Genomic DNA, 20,385 nt, shown 5'->3' with positions numbered 1-20,385 from the left:
AACAGAGAGTAGATCATCATTTGGGGCAAAATTCACAGTCAGATCTAAACCTAAGTACAGCTTAAGTACAGTACAGTACATATTCTAATCTTGACTATTAACCATGACAACCAAACCTACAGGAGGCCCTTCCTGGGATTCCAGGCTGGTTGGCTGGCCTCTGTCATGCACCCCTCTCCAGCTCCACCAGTGGTCAACAAAATCACATTTCTGAAGCTGCAGCTTTGGCCATCTGAGTTAAGAGCATGTTAGTGATTATTTTCAGTTAATCCTAAGAGGTGACTCCCTGGCCCCTTTCTTAGACCCTGCCGATTCTCCTTGCTCTTCCCTGCCCTCTCAGAAACAGCACACAGGCAAGCACAAGCTGTCCACATGCTTACTGCCCTGGGCCTGCCTTTCACCCAGGCAGGTTTCTCCTGCCTGACAGCTGCTCTCCAGATCTCTTCAGGTTTCAATCAGGATTTACCTAAAGGCCCAATTGGCTCAGAACACCTAACGCAGGATGGCAAACAGGTTTCATGTTTTTCATTGACTCTGACTGACTGGAAGTGGCTGCCTGAAGTGATCAATTAAGAAAGACTCTGTGTGTGTGTGTGTGTGTGTGTGTGTGTGTGTGTGTGCACGCATGCGCCTGTGCACATGCACGTGGGTGTATATGTGTGTAGAGGTCGTGGGATTCATGTGAAATATTTGCCATCATTGGTTTAAGGTGTTTGTTAACGTTTTCTGTAACAGGTCAGCACATTTGCAGCTTTTTTTTTCCACCTTGGAGGTCGCCCCCCACCACCCCCCGCAGTAGCTTAGAGTCAGGAAAACCTTAGCTAAAGCACTGGTAGTTTTAAATAGTCCCTGGTTAGGTATTCAGTAGAAACATGCCCACCCAGGATGCAGTAATCAGGAAGTGGAGAGCAGTGACATTCCAGGAATGAGCATGCTAGATGGTGACAGGGACTGTCTAGCTTTGTAGAACACGATGCAGCACCACCCTGAGGGGTACTGCCAGACACAGCATGAAAACCCCGCTCAGCAGCTCTCATTATGAGATGACAGCCTAGTGTTCCAGAGCTCAGGGCTGAGACTGTTTGGGCGTTGGCTGATGTGCATGATGCAGGGCATCCATGGCGGCCCTGACTGCCCCTGGCTGCCATTAGGATCTGAAAACACAGGACCATTCATGATGCCTTTTATGGGCTGGAGCTCCAAAGGGAGGTCTGAGGTCTGGAAACATGGCACTTTGACCCCAGTGCACACATGATCAAAGAAGGCTACTCCACAGAGTGTTTGCATGGGGATAAGGGCTGATGACCTTGAAGGACAGAAGCCCCAACAGAAAATTGACTCCTCAAGAATGTCCTTTGGGGCCAAGCATGGTGGCTTATGCCTATAATCCCAGCACTTTGGGAAGCTGAGACAGGAGGATTACTTGAGCCCAGGGGTTTAAGACCATTCTGGACAACATAGTGAGACCTTTTTCTACAAAAAATAAAAAAATTAGCCATGTGTGGTGGCACTCACTTGTGGTCCCAGCTACTCAGGAGGCTGAGGAAGGGGGACTGCTTGAGCCCAGGAGTTTGAGGCTAGAGTGAGCTGTGATCATACCTCTGTACTCTAGCCTGGGCCACAGAGTGAGACCTTGTCTAAAACAACAACAACAAAAAAAGAGAATGTCCTTTGTAGGGGTTCCTTGTGATTACTTTCCGTTCATTCAACCTACACACCCGCTATAGATCATCTCCAAATCCCCTTCCCATGACCCAAGATTCCAATGTTCCTTTGCCACCTGTTGCATAGAGTCTACGCACTGAAAGAGGCTGAGGCGGAGGGAAAAAGTTGAACCATTCCTAGCAACAAGTTCGGCCTGAAATCTTAGACTGCACGTTGAGGGTGGGGATTGGGCAGGGTGCTGTAGCCAAATCCACACCACCAGATTGGTCTCTGTCCCCTGTGGAGGAGACAGTATGGTGGAGTAGTTAAGCCTACTGGTTTTGAGAGCACACAGACATGGTTCAACTTCTGGGTCTGTTACGTGCTAACTGTGAGACTTCAGGCAAGTTACCTAAATGTCTCTGAGCTTCAGTTTCCCTATCTGTAAAATGAGGTTGATAACCTTTCACAGAAGGTGCTTGTGGAGATTAAATGAGGTGAGCCGTGAGAGGGGCTTAGCTTGATGTCTGGCATACACCAAGTGTCCCACCTCTGGTCACTGCTATTACTGTGATAGAAGTTCCAAGAAGGCTTCTCTGGGGGCTGGTGTGGTTCACAGAACAGAGCCCAAAGGTTGTCAAAACTCATGAGATGAATAGGAAGGTGGCACATGCAGTGATGATTCCCTGGCCACTGCTTTCCAAAATGGCAGGTGCTGGCACCAACCTCAGCAAGGCCAAATTTGAATTCATGTTTCTTTCTTCTCTTCCTGCTCTTCCTGCATCTCCCTCACCTTCATCCTCCCCATTGCTCAGGTCCCAAGCCTTGACTCCTCTCTTTCTCTTAAACCCCAGATACACGCCTTGGGGAAACCTCTCTTGCTGTATTATCATGATGCCTCTCAAGGGGTTGTCTTGCTTCAGCCTTGCCCCCTCTGTTTATTCTCTATCCATCGGAGGCTGTCACATCTACAACCACCTAATGGTTTTCAATCACACTCAGATTAGAAGCCTCCCAGGCCCTGCCAACTCTGCCCTGTGTCCTCTCTGGCTCATCTCCTGCTCCCACAACCTTGCCCACGTCCCCCACCCTCCACAGCACAGTTACCTGCTTCCCGAACACCCAGCACGCTCCTGCCTGGGGCCCGTCACACTCACTGCTCCCTCTGCTGGAAGCTCTTCCCCACATACCCATGTCTTTTACGCCTTCACCCCTTTCCTGGCTTAGGTGTCACTTTATCATTGAGGCCTTTCTCACCAACTCTACTTTAGATTGTCCCTTGGGATAGGTTGAAGAATGGCCTTTAAAGATATCCATGCCAGAATCCCTGGAACCTGTGAATGTTGTCTCACGCGGTAAAGAGGACTATGTGACGTGATTAGATTCAGGATTTCAAGATAGAGAGACTGTCCTGATTATCTGGCTGGCCCTGAGTGCAGTCAAACATATCCTTATACAAGGGAGTCACAGGGAGATTCAACTGTCTATAAGCAGAGAAGGCCATGTGACAGTGGAAGCAGAGATTGGAGCGAGGCAGCCACAAGCCCAGGTGGGCCTGCAGCCTCTAGCAGCAGGAAGAGGCAAGGAATGAATGCACCCCTGGAGCCTCCAAAAAAAGCAGGCCCGACTGACACACTGACTTTAGCCCCATGAAACTGATTTTGGACTTCTAGTCTCCAGAAGTGTAAGAGAATAAATCTGCGGTATTTTAAGCCACCTCATTTGTGGAAATTTCCTGTAGCTGCTATAGGAAATGAATAGACAACCCTGCGCACCCCCAGCCCTCCATACTCGCGCACACCCCGTATCATCCTTCCTGCTTTACTTCCCCTCCAGCCTTATTTGGCTCAGGGCGCTTGACTTGCTAGGATTGTCTGTGTCCCCTCACTAGGATGCCAGCTCCATAAGGACAGGATACTTCATCTGTCTTCTTCATCAAGTGGTGCTAATCCACTCATTTTAGCCAGATGTCTCCAAGTCCTTTTAGTGTTGAGCTGTGTACAGTGGAGCTCATTTTGGAGAAGCCACAGGGTGTGGGCTTCTCCTTGTGGTGCTCAGGGCTGGTGGCAGGTCCTGCTGGGCCCCCAGAGGTTTCTAAGGCCTGTCCTGAGCTGCATTCCCAGGAATTCTGGCCTGTACTATGAGGAGAGCCAGCTCCCCGATGCTGGTAACCCCAGTTGGCTGGCCTTTCATCACTATCTGCCAGGGCCTTTCTATAGAGGAGCTGGTCCACCTGTATTTCAGAGAGCAATTGCCTGAGAGTTTCCAAACCTCCAGGGCCTCCAGAGTCCTCCTGTTTCATGTGGTGCATGGGGGAGGTCACTGCCTCTGAATTGGATCAGATAATTTCCTTACAGGTTAGGACATCAGCTCTCAGAGCAAGCATGGTGAACTCTTATGGCTGAGCCCGTGAGAGCACTCAGACACCAGGGCCCAGTATTTAATGCAGAGCAGTTCACCAAGGTGGCACGGCCGTCTCTAAATGGCCTCCCATCACCACGGCTGTGGGGCCTTCCTCTCTCTCTCTTACCATGTGTTCAGATCCATCAACTATAGAGTCAGTGATGCCCTTGCCTGCCTTCCCTGAGTCCCCAGAGCCTGTCCCCCAAAAATGAGGACTCCCCAGGAAGGGGCCTCTCACTCTGCCTTGTGGTGGCAAACTCACTGGGTGGAGGCCCTGGGAAGGCTCAGTCTCAGCAGGAGAGACTGAAGAACCGCTATGGCTCAGGACAAAGGAGGGCTTGTATGCCATGAGCCAGCAGCGGGAGGCTGGTTTCTAGGGGAAATGAGGAAGGAGAGATGTGTGAAGGTTGACAGCTGAGGTCTTCTTGGGGATCAGACTGTCCGGCTGGTCCTCTTGCTGGCCATGTGAGCTTGGACACCTTTCCAAGTCTCAGTTTACTCATCCGTAATAAGAGGATGGTAAGGATTGCTGTGAAGCTTAATTTTCATGAGAATAAGTGTGTAAGTGGCTTGGCAGGGTGTCTGGCACATGGTTAGCATTCAACAAATGTTGAATGTTGACTAGTGATGACAGTAATAGTGATGACGATGACAGCAGTGGGCTCTGAGGCCCACAGGCTTGATTTCTTGATCTCGGGGTGATGGGAAGCCTCAGACTGTGCGGCCTCTTGCTGCTTCTTGTGAGACTCAGGTAGAGGAAAAGGGTTTTCCAACATCCATGGGAGCAGAGAGGACCCTGCTCCCCATAGTCTGAGCTCCACATCCTGGGCTGTTGCTGGCTGGAGCATCAGGTCTGGGTACACATCTGCAGGGGAGCTCACGGCTAGTGGCAAATCACTTACCTTGGCTGTCATAAGAAGTGATGATCTGGGGCTGCTGAGGGTGCTGCTTCTCCACCAAGTTTTCTATTTAAGGAAGACAGAGAGGCCTGCAGTGACCACTGGGGAATTTTCCTCAGGCAGAGCAGAGAGCTGTATGTGTTTGCAAGACAGGTGGGCTGGTGGGTATCAAGCACGTCCCCAGGCCTGAATGTGTGCACACCCTCACGGTGTGCACATGCGCAAACCAGCACAATGACACTGTGCATGGAGGCAAATGCCTGGAAGCCCATGTGCACACATCTTTGCGCTTCTTAGCTGGTGCTAGCACAGACTGGGTTTCTTCTGGAACAGGCTACCAGTCTTCCATGGTCTTTGTAGCCATAACTCTCAACTCTGGTGTCACAGTTTCAAAGCCCTGTCCCATACACAGATGACTCGTTGATCTTCACACCTTTCTATAGAGCAGGCTTGGAAGTTCTGGCCTGGGACTTAGACCCCAGGTCTTCTGACTCCCAGTTGAGCCTCCTCCTCCTTTTTTTTTTTCTTCTAAGATTCAGTCTCACTCTTGTCCGCCAGGCTGGAGTGCAATGGCCTGATCTCTGCTCATTGCAACCTCCACCTTTAGGGTTCAAGCGATTCTACTGCCTCAGCCTCCCAACTAGCTGTGATTACAGGTGCATGCCACCACGCCCAGCTAATGTTTGTATTTTTAGTAGAGATGTGGTTTCACCATGTTGGCCAGGCTGGTCTCGAACTCCTGATCTCAGGTGATTCACCCACCTCAGCCTCCCAAAGTGCTGGGATTACAGGCGTGAGCCCCCGCACCTGGCCTCCTGCTTCTTGATGAGAAGAACAAGGGGGCCAGCCTGCCTCCTACTCTGGCCTAGCAGTTGGGATGATGTGTAGTTTGTTTCTGTTTCACAAACATTTACAGGGTATGAACTCACATTCTCTCCAATTGCTGGGATATTTCTGTCCCTGGGACACAGGGTTGTCCTCAGAGCCTAGTGGGGTCAGGCTGCCAGGGAGCGATGCCTGATTCCTGCCATAGGCCAGGAAGGGGGAGCTCACAGGCTTACTTGCCCTCCTACGGGAAGCATGACCTTTCCTCCCTTCTTTACAGCTGCAGCTGTGGCCTGCTCTGACTGAGGCTGCCCTTGGGCCTCTGCTTCAGAAGGGTAGGAGGAGGGGCTGTGGGCAAGGGGAGGATTGTGGCAGCTGGGGGTTCCCCCACCACTACCAGACTGGCCTGCCATCTTCTCTCTATGGCTTCCTGCTGGCCTGCAGTGGGCTTGTCACTGGAAGTGACCACTGGGACCAGTGCTTCTGTCTGGAAACAAGTATGCCTCTGGGGTCTTGGCCTGAACAGGTCCATTTAGATGATGATTCTTGTGCAGATCAGCCACTCAGTGCTTCCCATGCCTGGGCTTACACAGAGGCCAATCAAGGTAGGGGGTGAGGTACTGAGCCAGGCTGGATGTGTGATCCACCTGGCAAGGTCTTGCCCTGGAAAGGCTGCCTGCTTCAGCCTTCTCCTATGAACAGGCCCAGCTAGGTCCCTGAGTCCCACACTAGTCAGCTGAGGGCCAGGTCCACTGTGTATTCCAATACAGGGTGAGGTGGTATGCGGGACTGGAGCCCCAGACCAGACTCAGGCGAGGACAGGGAGGCCAGGGCCACCTCCTGTAGGCACAGCTGGCAGCGCCTCGGCTGGCTGAGGGAGGAAACAAGATCTGGGAAGGGAATCCTTAAGGAGGGTGATTGGCTGGCATAGCTGCTGTAGGGTATTTATAGTCAGGGCTACACAATTGGTTTCCCTTTAGCTTGGGGCGTCAGTCCCTGTGCTGCTAGGCAGACTTCAGCCAGGACCAAGGAAAGCAGCCAATCACAGCAGGGGAAGCCCGTTGCTGGGCAAGCTATTGGGATGGGGTGGCGGGGGTGAGGAGGTGGCTGGGCCCAAACACCTGCTGCTTGGAAAAGTTTGGAGCTCTCTAGTCTCCCCAACACCCTGCCAATGCCCCAGCCCAAGCAGTGCGCAGGGTAGCAAGAGGGGGAAAATGTGCCCTTCTGGATCAACTCTGCGCTAAGCAGTGTCTGTGTGCACTCCACCAGCACATGCCATCAGCTGCTTCCTTCTCAGAGGGAAGCCATCCAGTTACCAGGGCTGGGCGGCCTGCTGGTTCCCAAGGCTGGGTGCCTTGGGCACGAGTAAGGCAGGTATAAGAAAAGGTCAGCTTCAATACCTGCACCCAGCATCTCAACATCAGAAAACACGGAAAGAAACTAATTTTAATTTCTGCATGCATGCAAGCATACCATTTGAAAAATAAATGAAATTTCGTTCTCATATGTTGGTGGAGTAGTGGAAGCGTCATTTTTTTCTGGGCTCAGGGCCTCTATGGAGCTTCTCTCCAGTCCTGCATTTATCTGAAACTCCTAGTTCTCATGGTGGTTTTGCAAGAACTAATTTAATCATCCTCTATCAGCTGACACACAGTGCTAAGATCCACTTCATGTCTTTTACCAGAGTCTTGTAATGTCTTGTAATAGTCAATGTGTCACTTTGTGTTTTGTGATATTTTCCCACTAAACTTCTCCCAAATCAGAAACCCAGAAGTTGGTAAAAATAGAATGAATTCAGTATATTTCAATCCTCTCCTGATGTAATAATATGCCTGAGAAGCCCTAGGATGAGTGTCAGACAAGTCAGGCAAGGTATAAGACAGCTGCAACCAACAGGGACGCTGTGCTGCTGTGGCTCCACCTGTGGCTTGCTTGCCCCTCACCCACTCACACGTGGCCTAGCAAGCCTGCTTTGCCTGCCCTGGATGGCTATTTCTGTGGCTAACAGGGTCTGATGCTTATTAAAATTCTCAACAGCCCACAGCAGAGTTCTGTTAGCTTTGGTGTCTACTTTAGTAGAGCTAAAGCTGGCATGTCTACCAGCTGATGGCCCATCCGGCAAGGTTGGGGAAGCCATTGCACCCATGCATGCCTATCAGGACACAGAGGGGTGCCTCCCTGACAGTGGTATGGCAGTGTGTGTGGGGGTTGTCTCAAGGATTTTTACCAAAGGCAGGGGACACAGGAAGACTCTTCACCTCCAGGGTATTAGGACTCACCTGCAGTGCATTACGATTCCAATTATTTTAACGCAGCCCCCTGAGGGCAGAGTTCTTGGTTGCCTTGTTGTCAGTTTCATTTCCAATACTTAGAATCATTGCGAGAGATTCCTTCAGACTGTATTTGATAAGCCAGTCATTTGATTCCCAGGCCCACATAGCTGGAGGCTGATGGAGTTTCTACTGGGGCTCTGGGAGCAGAGGTTTGACCCCTATTGGAATCCTCACATGCCCACTGTGCAATGTCCCTGATGTTTGTCCCTGGAGGCTGGGCTAATAAACTCTAAAGGGAACAGAATAAAGCTCATTATAGTTGGCCCCTTAGTGTTCCCAGAGAGATCCTGGGCCTAGGGCAGCAGATGCCTGGCACCAGAAAAAAGAGGCTTTGGAAGCGGACTTCTTATTGTATTTAGGGTCCCAGGCCAGCAGGGAGCTATATACAACCCTTGAGTGGCATCTTCTCAGGCTTCAAGTCATACTGACCTAAGGCAGACCACTGTCCTCTCTGTTGGGAAACATTTTCAGACGATGGATGGCTTGAACCACATAAGCAGTCTTGCCTCTCGTGGGAGCACTCAAACCTCACCATCCCAAGGGATGCTAAGTCCTCCAGCTCAGCCAGCAAACAAATGGGTGCTCAAGTTCCTGGCACTGCTCTTCAGCTACAGGCTCCAGGACAGCAGGGGACCTGACACCAGGGAATATTTCCCACAGTCACAGTGGCCCTAGAGGCCTGGCTGGCTCAGGAGCGGCCACTATCTGTTCAGTGGTTGGATGTCTAGGGCCAGTCTTCAAACAAGTGAAACCCAATCCTTCCAGTTATTATTCAATGTATTAACTCCTATAGGTTGACAGAAAAAAGAGAATTTACCGTGCAGTTCATTTCCTTCTAATTTCTGCCATCTTCGGACTCCATTTCCAACGCCTTGGAATCCTGCAAAATAACAAGTTTCTCTGAGGCGGGAGACCCAGGGCAAGAGTAATGTGCCAGTTGCAGACTTATCTTAGTTCTGGTAGAGCAGGTGGATTTTGGCTCTCTTGGAGTCTGAGAGAGGCTGCCCATGAATAAGATGCACTTGAGGGAATGAATGCAACTCTCAAAATTCAAACCATTAAAAGTCAAAACCGTTTTCAAGGGTAGTGGGGTTGGTTATCAGGTTCATTTGGGGAGAATTTCTGTAGTACAGATGCCCCACTCCCACCTCTCCACTGCACACATATGAAAGCATTATTTTAGAAGTCACTTGCTATCCATGTTGCCTGCCTATTTCTGTATGTGCTGAATCACCCACTTTTAGAGTCTTGATATAAAGTGGGGGGAGTGGGCAAAGACCGTCAATCCAATGGGAACTGAAAATGACAGTTGCCTGTTCTCTTGGCCTCCCTTGCAGCTAGAGGGTGGACACGTATGGTCTAGCCGTGGCCAATCAGAAGTACCTGTGTTCCACTCTGCCTTGGGACCTGGTGATGCAACAGGGAAGGGGAGGAAAGCTCTCATTCTGGCTGCGACTGGAAGTGGTAGCCGCAAGGTCGAGTTCCTGGCAGAGCATGGGGATACGTTCTGGCAGCAGGAGTTGCTGCAATAAAATTGAGATCCTGGCGCGGAAGGAGTATCCAGTGCTCCTTGGTGGCTGAGGAGGTTTCCTCAGCAGACCAGCTCTGTGGTGCTGCTTATGGCACTGTTCCTGGAAGCTCAGCCTCAAGTCTTACTCTCCAGCCCCACTCAGGGGCCGCCACTCCCTTCTTAACACCCTTTTCCGCAGAGTTCCCCATCGTCAGTGCCAGTGGCTTATCACTTGGAATCTTCATGACCCACCTACAGAGTAGAATACACACATCATGTAGACTTTTGGGATAAGACCTAGGACTTCAAAGCTTGTTGGGTCTTGCTGCAAGCAGCTGTAGGTTATATCCTCTTCTGCCGCAAGAGTATATGCACTCTACTTTCTGATAGGAGCTGAGGGATTTCAGGCACATTTCGGAGAAGCACTTTTCTAGGGAAATGACTGGGAGGATGCTAGTGCCTTCAAGAAATGGGAGCGAACATCTGCTGGCTCTGCAGGCTGAATTCCTAGTGACCTAGCCTGTCCACCCTCTCCTTGCCTTCCCGTCCCCCTGACTCTTTGCTTCCACAAGGTCACCAGCAGAAGAGCCACTGGTTACAGATGACTCCATCCTCTGCTTTGCAACAAAAACTGAGCTCTCATCTTTTCTGACATGAAGCCTAAGCCCTCTTTTACGTAGCCAAGGAAAATCCACTCTCCAGTGGAGCACCTGGAGTGTGGAGGAGAAAGGAAGAGATACCTGGAAGCGAACATGGGTTTGTTTTAGATCTTTGCACTCGAGGGAGGCCTGGGAACAAGCTGGTCTTTTTGGGCATTTTCCTTCCGTAGGCTGTGTTTCAAGGAGTGGGTCTGCAAGCTGGCTTAGCCTGGGGTCTCCTGAATATCATTGCTGCCCACCAGGCATCGAAAGCCATGCCCTTTCCCTCTTCTCTGCTCTGGTTGTGAGTAAGTGACACAGCTCTCTACACTATCCTTCAAAGCATCTGTGAGGAACCGCCATCAGAAAAATATCTGGAGAAAAAGATCAGCAGAAAGGGCCCAGCAATTAGGGATCTTTTTTTCTCTACCATAGTCATGAGTGTGAGGACATTAGTCTGGAGTCATGGGGAATTTGTGCTAGGTGTTGGGCACCTCTCAGGCAGTCCTGATGCCTGGTATTTCTGGGGCTTCTCTGCATTCTTTGTCCTCTCTAGTGTCAGAGCCTTTCAAGTGATGTGATCAGAGAGGATTGGGAGTAAGGGACTCCTGGGCTGACCTGGAACTAGGCCTCACCACACACTGGAGAAGGCCTTTTGGACAGTGGTATGTGTATTCAGAACAGTCTCATTTCTATCAAAAAGTTGATGACCTCTGCTGATTTTCCAACTACAAATACCTGGATGGGCCATTTCCCCTTCTCCCAACAGCAAGTCTGAGAGCTAAAAAGTCAACCAATCCAAACAACTCCTGCTTCAGTCAGGAATCAGTCCTGAGATTAGAGCGCTGGTCAGTATACTCAGCCCTTCAGAATCTGTTTCTTTCCCCCGGCTGCCTCCCCAAGGGCAGCTCCAGCCTATGTGTTTGGTAGTGGCAAGGCCATCACAGCACCACTGCTTTAGCAAGGCAGGTGGAAGGTGGATCCTCAATGCGCACAGAGGCTCTGGGGACAGAAGAACCAGGGGCAGAGCAGCAGCAGGTATTCCAAGGAGCTCCAGAGCTGGAGGAGAAGAGGGAGGCAGAAATCATTCTCCTGCATGGCTTCCAGGCCTAACTCCTAAAGAACTGGCTCACAGTCCACCTGGTGCATCCTCACACCAGCCTCGGAGACAGCTTGTGATCCAGGACCCTGAGGTTCTCTGGCTTCTCAGGGGCTTATTTAACCTCCGCTGCACTCTATTCACATTGTGTTCTGTTGTCGGGAGAACAGAGAGGCCTGGATACTGCTTTCCACAATCACTCTATAAACAGTCACTTTATCAATCTACAATTTGCAAATTTACCCAGAAAGTACGTAGGACAAGTAAAGTTGATGGATAAGTTCAAGTGGAGACAGCAGGTTTCAAATCTTACCCTATCCAAACCTGCGTTCCTTTTACCCCTTTCATGCCTTTCATCTATAGGAGGCTGGGAGAAAGTCTCAAGAAAGGAGAAACTGAGGCTGTAAATCGTGCAAGGCCACACAGGGAGCTCCCCATCTCTGACTCAGCACAAAGATTTCCCTGCATCGGGTGTGCCCTGCAGTGTGCTGTGGGGGGAGCAGGCCTCTGCTACCCATGAGTCAGGCCTGAGGCTCTGGCCCCCTTCCTCCAGGGTATCTTCCAATTCTGCTCTATACCCGTCAGGGAGTGGCTCGGAGGAAAAACACTCCCTGGGGTGAGGGAAGCACCCACAGGCCTCCACGGGAGTCAAACTGGGGCAATCACGGGGCTGCGCGTTGCCACAGGGTGCGCATTGCCACGGAACGCTGGTGACACCGTGGGAAAGCGATGGCAGCCTTCGGGGAGAGGGTCGGGCTTGCTGACCTCGCTCGGGGGAGCAATGGGCGCCCCCCGGCGGGCCTCTGTGGCGAGGAGACCGAGGTGCCGGGGGACGCGGGGACGTGGGTCGGGCGCTTTACCTCCTCGGCGCTGCAGCAGTGCGCTCGGATCCGCCTGCTGGTCTGAGTGCGTGCCCTGTGCGGCGCGCCGCTTCTCCGAGTGCACGATCAGCAGCATGTCGATAGACACGGTGTTGATGTCCTTCTTCAGCTCCATGGTGCCGCCTCCCTTCCGACCTGGGCGCCGCGGCCGCACGCTAGGCTGCTTGCGCTGCAAATGGCCCCGTGCGCGCGCTGCCCAACTCGGGAGAGGGCGAGGGCGCGGGAGAGGGCGCTCCCCCGCCGCTGGAGCCGCCGGGCGCTGCGTTTCGCTGACTCTGCCAAACACGCCATTAAGGCCTGCCTGGGAGGGCGCTACCCTAATGAAGCGGCTCTAAGTCACCTTTGAAAGGAAATCCCCGGGCCGAGCCTTGACCTACACCGGGGCCACTGTCGGCAGAGGCCGGCTAGTCCAGGGCCTCCCTCCCCTCGCCCCTGCCTCCTGCCCGGTGCACTTGGAGCGCTGGTACTGAGTTCCAGGACTTCTCCGCGGGCTGAGCGCTGCCTCATTTCCCGGTCTCGATCTCTGGGGGGTTCCCGAGAGGGCCCAGAGCCGACTTCCCACGAGAAGCCGCTGGCAAATACAGAAATCGTACAGTGCTGTCAACAAAGGAAAGGCAACAAGGGGGTCCAGATTGAATTGCAAGATGTGCAGAAATTGACCAAGTTTTGGCTTCGACCTCACTCATTCCCTGGGTGGGTTTTGGAGGTTGACAGCTCTCTCCCTAGAAGACAGTTGGGTGGGGTGTTGGAGTCAGGAGCTCCCCACCAATTACAGCACCTCCAGAACTTGAAACATGCCCACTGAGTATCAAGCTAACGATCTTCTTTGGTCTGAAAGCAAAGACTTAAAATCTCTGTTCGTTCTAGAAGCCTGGCTCCTGCCGTGTGGGGAAGGAGGGAGGGGCAGAGGAGGAGGCTGGGGCACAGGGAGCTGGACCTGAGAAGCCTTCTATTTTTAGCCCGGCCTGGCCTGCCAGCCAGCAGCAGCAGGGGTTTGGCTGCAGGTCCCAGGAGTGTTTACAGAGGCTTCTGCCTGGTACCTCTGGGCACTATAGGCTCACCCTGCTGGGGGCGCTCCTCTAATTCGAGTTTCTACTGTTAATAAATGCTCCGCATATGGAGGCCTGTGCTCTGGGAGCCCTTCCCGCATTGGAGAGTATGGCCCCCACCTTGTAGCATGGTCCTGAGAGTTCCCAGATCCTCCTTGGAGCAGCCTGTGTCACACAGACTGCATTCCAGTACCTACTCCACCACTTCCTGGCGGTGTGGCCTTTGACCAGCCATTTTCTGCCACCTTCTCGCCCTTATCACTGGGTTAATAAAAATTTATCACATGGCGGCTGTGAGAATGGCGTGAATGTAAGGCACCTACCTGGTGTATAGAAAGTGGTCTTCAAATGGTAGCTGTCATTCTTACTTCATTTTAAGGGCGAGGAAAGGGACAGATGGAGTGACGAGTTACTGATGGAGTAGGGGAGCAGGAAAAATGTCATAGCCACACCCTAAGATTCTGAAGGTCCTCCCCCAGTGACAGTGGCTCAGAATTTGGTCCTATGTAAAGGCTGTCATCTGATTGCATTGCTACTCCCCCCTCACCCACTGGGCATCTGATGAAAGGAGAGGTTGTTAGCTTCCAGCAATGTTGAACTGGAGTCCCTAGAGAGCTGAGCCCATAGGCAGACAAGTGGAGATGGGTGGCTCCCCAGGCAGGTTTCCTTCTGCTAAAGTGAGTCTTGTCCCATCTGCATGTGTGCAGGCACGCACATGCACACGCACACACCCCTACCTGGGAGGCTGGCTAACACTGCTCTCTGTGTGACTGGGGAAGTAAGAACTATGAATTATGCAAAGCTCTTGGGGCATTGGAGATTGCTGAGGCAGATTTCAGGTCCCATAGCCCCTCCAACTGCCCTGGGCCAGTCAGTGTTGCCTAACCCCTTTAAGTGTCAGGTTGTCTGAAGTGCTGAAACCAACTAGAAGCCCATGTGCAGCACTCCTGGGTGCTGGATGAGTCTGAATGCTGGTGGTGGTGGGAGCTGAAGGCCCCTTTCCTTACACTTGCATTCCCATCTCCCAACCCTTGCTCTCCTGCTACAAAGTGTCACTCCTAGGAACTTGCCAACTCTGGTGCTCCCTCCCAGAACGGCCTCTGGAGAAGGATATTCTGACCTGGGAATGTGCTGCCAGGGGTCTGGGGAGATGATGTGGAAGCCTCCTGTCTCTCTGCTGTGTATGAAGACAGCCTCAGAGCAGGGTCTCTCATCCTTGGCACTGTTGACATTTTGGGCCCGATAATTTGCTTTTGTGGGACTGTCCTGTGCACGGTGGGAGGTTTAGCAATATCCCTGGCCTCTACCTGTTAGATGCCCATCACATTCACTTCCCGATTGTGACAACCTAGAATGTCTCCAAATACTGACCAGTGTTTCCTTTGGAAAGAACTGCAGTGTGAACAACGCTTTGGAGCAAACTCCTGAAATTGGAGTCACCTCGGCTGATCTGGGAGATGCTATTGACCCTGGCTCCTGATGCTGCTTGACACCTAGACCCTCTCCCACGAGGTTTACCCATGGCCATCAGTCCAACAGCCTGGCTTCTGGGGCCTGCCAGGAGCATAGATGAGATGCTCCTCTTAATGCCAACTCTAGTCCCATCCTTGACCTGGGTTGACCTAACTGCTTCCCCTCTTCCCTGCTATCCATTCCTGGGCTGAGAGCGAGACACCATGGGGAAGGTGATGTGGCTGAGGGCATTTGAATGTATTGGAAAAGCAGAAAGAGAGACAAGGGAAGACTGAGGTGGCTGGGATATCATTCAGGCAGAGGCTCTATCCCTTCTGCTCAAACTCTTCCTCCAGCTGCTCACCCTATCAATAGGACAAATGACAGAACCCCCAGCCTGCAAATCCCCACACCCATCTCTTCCCTTTTCCCTACCAAATCTGCCTGTGCTTCAGTCAAAGCCATGACCTCCACACCCCAAACACACCACACTAGCCCCTCCACCCTGCCACTATCTTGAATAAAAAAGATGCAAGGCTCTCTGTATTCTGACATAAATAAATAAAATCTGCATCCTTGTCTTAGCATCTGACGAATCAGGGGCTTTCTCCATTCTTGAGCAAAACTTTATTTTAATCACAACGAGCGGTAAATTCCAGGATACAGAAAGACAAAGAGCAGTCAAAACAGCTGTATTGTCACCTCCGTCAAATTTAACACTCACATACATCCAGCTGTCAGCAACCCTGCATCCCCTCCTTTGCTGGAAGGTGAGATTTCTCAGTTGTCTGAATGGTTCTGGGACCTGAGTTGGTTCCCCTATCTTGGAGATGAGGAGTGTTCGCCAGGGGCAGTGCTTACTCCTGGCAGTTGAAACTGTCACCAGAGAGGAGTGTGTTTTGACTCTCAGTTTTCCCTCAGAAGTAGTAGTTTTGCAGGGACCATCAGTCACAGCTGTTTTACCACTCTTGAGATTCCAAAAGGCAAGTTTCTCTTTTCTCTATAGAGGTAGAGTAAGTAAGCCAACGCAAGAAAGGCTTTTGGCAGGGAATTTTCTCCACCGATGGCATGGGGAAGAGGCACACAGAGAGTGGCATGGCTTGGCGAAGAGTAACAGACCAAGTCCCCGTCTTCTAACTTCCTCATCCTCCCCTGAGAATCTTCACACCGGGTACTGGATACTTTTCCGAGAAACCTTTCTGCAGCCAGTGTAGGCTTCTTGTGGCCTCTTGACCAGCGTGGCTTAGCTTGCTTCTGCTTCTGAACCTTTGCTATTGCTATGACTTCTGCCTGGAAAACCCCTTTGGACCTCCCAGGCAAGTACAGTCTAGGCATCCTTCCAGACCCTGTGGGGAGGGTCTCATGGCTGTGGTTTCATAGTTGGAGGGTGGGTATAGAAGGAACTGGAGCCATTCCCTCCTCTCTACCTTGAAGCTTTCCTGGATACCCCAGTCCTTGGAGCTCCTGGGGAATGCCAGTTCTCTGTGGTGCCTCTTTTTACAATCCCGATAGTTAATTTGGAAGCTCACTTCTGCTCTTGTCCCACACCCACCAAACTTGGAAAACATATCAATCCCCTCTGGAGCAATTATGCCAGGCAAACCTGTTTCCAGACACTGTCTCCTAGCAGGGTGATATTGAACAATGTACTTAACCTCTCTTTGAGCCTCAGTTTTCCTCATCCATCAAGTGGGTGAGGGTGTTGATGGGATTAAATGAGATAAAGTACTTAGCTATGGGTAGTTATAGCTATGGCAACTTCCTATCAGACTCCCTCCTGTATCCTGCTCTGGGGAAGCTCTCATGGGTATGGTTTCACAGTTGGAGAAGGGGTGTAGAAGGAACTGGAGGCATCCCTGACCTCCCATGTTGCCTTCCTTCTTGTATCGCTGTTCTGTGGCCATTGTTCTACCATCACAGAGAAACTCAGTGAGCCACAGAATCCGTTCCTTGAACTGACATCAGATCTGTGTGGCTGCAGCCTGTTTGGCAGGAGTTACGGCATGGCACAGTGCTGCTTGCTTCCCACCCCAATGGCACTTGTGAACTCTCTGTGTGCATTCAGTAGGATGCGCCTTTGCGTTATCTCCATGTTATAGATGAGAAAACAGGGGCTTAGAAACCTTAGGTGACCTACTCAGGGTCTCACATGTATCTCACAGATAGCAGGGGACACCCAACCCTTGACACCCCACCCAACTCTGCGTACTCATGTGCTGACCAACACCTGCCCACCCCTGCCCTGTATGACCATAACATGCCCATGAGCTGAGGCTGCATAGTGCCCAGGCCAAGGAAAAGATCAGCTGTCAGCTTGTGGAGAGCATGTTCTTAATAATCGTGAGGAATACACCTTGATCTGGGGTTTCAAGACCTCTTTTGAGGTCCTTGGAAAAATTATTTGAGCTCAAGCCATGAGCTGGGCCTTTGCGGACAGATTTTACAGGCTCTGTGACATCAGTTGTTTTGGGTGGGGTGGGAATTGTGGCAGTGGCAGTAGGGAAAAGTTGGTGACTGGGAGCATTCAGCAGTCTTCAGGAGCAGTGAGGTAGCCCTGTCAGGGATGGAGAGGAAGGCAGAAGACTACCATTTTTGTAGACAGCAAAAGAAATTTTGTGTTGCGATAGTTCCGTTCCGTTCTGGGGTGAGGATGGTTACACTGTAAAGACAGCATTCCAATTCTGCTAGGTTTGCCATGAAGATGTTTCCCAGCACAGATGATGGCTTGTTCTTGAGACCCCACTATGTGCAATGCCATAGGATGAAATGAAAGAGTAAGTACAGGGGAGGGGCACCTGTCCTCCCAGAGAGGAGGGGCCAAGAAGGCTACATCTGCAAACACTGATCTTAGGGATGAATAAGTAGGAGAGAGGGACAGGGCTTTCCAGGCGAAGGAGGAGCCTGGGCAGGAAATAGGAGGGGCTGGAAGGAGTGCTGGAGGTGAGAGGGAGAATGTTGTGTCTCAGGAAGTGAAAGCAGGGCAGTCTGGTTGGTGCTTTGGTGCAGGGGAAGAGGTTTGGGGGGAGCAGAAGAGCAGCCAGGGCCAGTCTGTGGTGAAGCTTCAGCTGCCTATCTGAGTGGCGATGCTGGTCCTGGTCAGTAGGGATGGGAGAGCAGGGAATATTCACAAGGGTGAGGGTACAGGTCCCACGGTTGCCTTAGGCATGATCAAAACCACTGCCACCTGAGACTGGCTTTCTGAAGAAGATGCTGGGCAAGGGTGGCGATGGTATGAAGAGACAGTCAAGCACCACATACAGATGCTGTGTAAGAAAAGGAGGATCTGGGAGTGTGGGGCAGAGTGAGGGGCCTGGGCGAGGTGGGGAACTAGGCTCAGATGGAGAAAGCAGGCAGGGGAGACACAGAGCCTCCATGAAAGCTGAAGGACCAGGCCCCAGCTCAGTCCTCAGACTCAGGCGACCCCTCTGAGTGAGCGGGGTCATAAAGTCCCACAGGGCATCAGAAAACAAGATGCTCTGTCAAAGTCAGGCTCATTATTAACAATATAATAATGTTAGAAAGTACAGGAACTATATAAAGAAGAAAATAAAGCCACCTAGATCCCATCATTCCACCATCTAGAGATAATCACTTCTAAACATTTTGTTATTTACTATTCCCTTTCATTACAACTACAACACAGTATAATAAATGAATATTTGTTATAGCCCATTTTCATGCTGCTGACAAACACATACCTGAGACTGGGAAGAAAAAGAGGTTTAATTGGATTTAGTGTTCCACGTGGCTGGGGAGGCCTCAGAATCATGGCAGGAGGCAAGAGGCACTTCTTACACAGTGGCAGCAAGAGAAAATGAGGAATAAGCAAAAGTGGAAACCCCTGATAAACCCATCAGATCTCATGAGACTTATTCACTACCAGGAGAATAGCATGGGAAAGATCAGCCCCTGTGATTCAATTGCCTCCCCTTGGGTCCCTCCCACAACACCTGGGAATTCTGGGAGATACAATTCAAGTTGAGATTTCGGTGGGGACACAGCCAAACCCTATCAATAGGTGTAAAATAAAAATGAATATATATTTTTTAAAACTATAATTGGTATTGTATCATATACAGTTTGGTATCATGATTTATTTTTGCTCAAAATATAGTGAAGAGTTTACTACAAACTCTTCAAAACCCAATTTAAAAGATTGTCTAGTCACTTGTTATACTGATGTGCCACAATCCATTTTTCTATTTTCTTATTGTTGGACTTTTAGTTTGTTTTGCATTGTCTACTTTTATAAATAATATGACAATAAATATCTTTGACTACATATCTGGTTATTTCCTTAGAATAGATTCTTGGAAGTGGAATTACTGAGTCAAAGGCTATGACTATTTTAAGAATTGAGATATATATATATATATATATATATATATATATATATACACACACACACACACACACACACACACACACACAAATTATCTTCCAGTAAGACTGTACCTATTTACACACGCTAGCTGTGTATGTCAGCCTCTCCATACACCATCACAAGCATTGAAAACTATCGGTACATCAACCTTTGCCATTATGATAATTGATACATGGTAACCCTTTCTAATTTTCATTTTTATTACAATGGAGATTGAACAATTTTTAAGTATAAATTTATCTTGTGTGGGCCAGGCGTGGTGGCTCACGCCTGTAATCCCAGAACTTTAGAAGGCCAAGGCAGGCAGATCACCTGAGGTCGGGAGTTCAAGACCAGCCTGACCAACATGGAGAAACCCCATATCTACTAAAAATACAAAATTAGTCGGGCATGGTGGCACATGCCTGTAATCCCAGCTACTCTGGGGGTGCTGAGGCAGGAGAATCGCTTGAACCTGGGAGGCGGAGGTTGCGGTGAGCCGAGATCATGCCGTTGCACTCCAGCCTTGAAAACAAGAGTGAAAGTCTGCCTCAAAAAAAAAAAAAAATTACCTGTGTATGTGGGTGCATGTATTTGTATTTTAAAAATTCATATCCTTAGTTCCCTTTTCCTACTTTAATGGCACGAATATTTAAATGTCAGTTGGAAAGAAAATACTCTTCCAACCTACCTCAGAGCTCTTGTATTTCATAGCAAAGTCTACGGCAGAGCCGTGGCCATCGCTCTGACCACTTGAAGCTCTTTGAGGGCCAGGTCATGGTCTTACTGAGTCCTAAATCCCCCTCAGCCCCCAACACTTTGTGCCAATGTGTCTTGCACACAGAAAGTGCTCAACAAATGTTTGAATCAAATTGGACAGAATTAATGCTCCTAGCAAGCTGAGATTTCTCCCTTTAGCCTGGAGGTAGAACTGAGCCTTCCAGAGATGTGTAGCATTTGCTCTTCTGTGTCTCTTTCACAGACCTGCAGGGAACGAAGAAGAAGGTTAAACAAGGACAGGCAGCTCTGAAGGGACTGTCCTCCACATTGAGAGAACCATAATGAGTTTAGGGAGAGCTTGGTTCTGAGACAGTGCTGCTCAGTCCCACACAGGCACCAGCCCTGACCCCTGCCCTGCAGAAGTCATAAGTCAGGATTCATGCTGTTAGGAGGAATTTTCATTCTTAACCTTTCTGGTCTGTCTCTTCCTGATCCGTTTGTCGGCCACTCCCTTTCTCAAAGTATTTCTGCTAATGACACCTTAATTGACTTTCCATATTTTTCTGTCC

The 20,385-nt window shown here is 50.4% G+C and overlaps 2 protein-coding genes across 6 annotated transcripts in view; one reads left to right on the top strand and one right to left on the bottom strand.

Annotated features, from left to right (window-relative positions):
• The window catches only part of KY (kyphoscoliosis peptidase), a 52,872-nt gene extending 40,392 nt beyond the window's left edge, over positions 1–12,480 (bottom strand). The window contains exons 1-3 of one of the 2 annotated variants that reach the window (XM_003930937.4): positions 12,212–12,480; positions 8,922–8,984; positions 4,950–5,012 (exon numbers count right to left, since the gene is read on the bottom strand). In XM_003930937.4, the coding sequence (XP_003930986.1) occupies positions 4,950–5,012; positions 8,922–8,984; positions 12,212–12,347 (262 nt within the window). In that variant the 5' untranslated portion in view covers positions 12,348–12,480. The remainder of the gene's footprint in view (positions 1–4,949; positions 5,013–8,921; positions 8,985–12,211) is intronic. The other variant, XM_010341574.3, reaches the window with a different exon arrangement.
• EPHB1 (EPH receptor B1) overlaps positions 1–20,385 on the top strand; it is a 623,986-nt gene that overhangs the window by 40,545 nt on the left and 563,056 nt on the right. The gene's annotated exons all lie outside the window — the stretch shown is intronic.

This window comes from Saimiri boliviensis, chromosome 9 (genome assembly GCF_048565385.1).
Source record: "Saimiri boliviensis isolate mSaiBol1 chromosome 9, mSaiBol1.pri, whole genome shotgun sequence".
NCBI classification, from domain to species: Eukaryota; Metazoa; Chordata; class Mammalia; order Primates; family Cebidae; genus Saimiri; species Saimiri boliviensis.
Note: the sequence above shows the minus strand (reverse complement) of the source record. Positions and strands in the feature narration are given on the sequence as shown.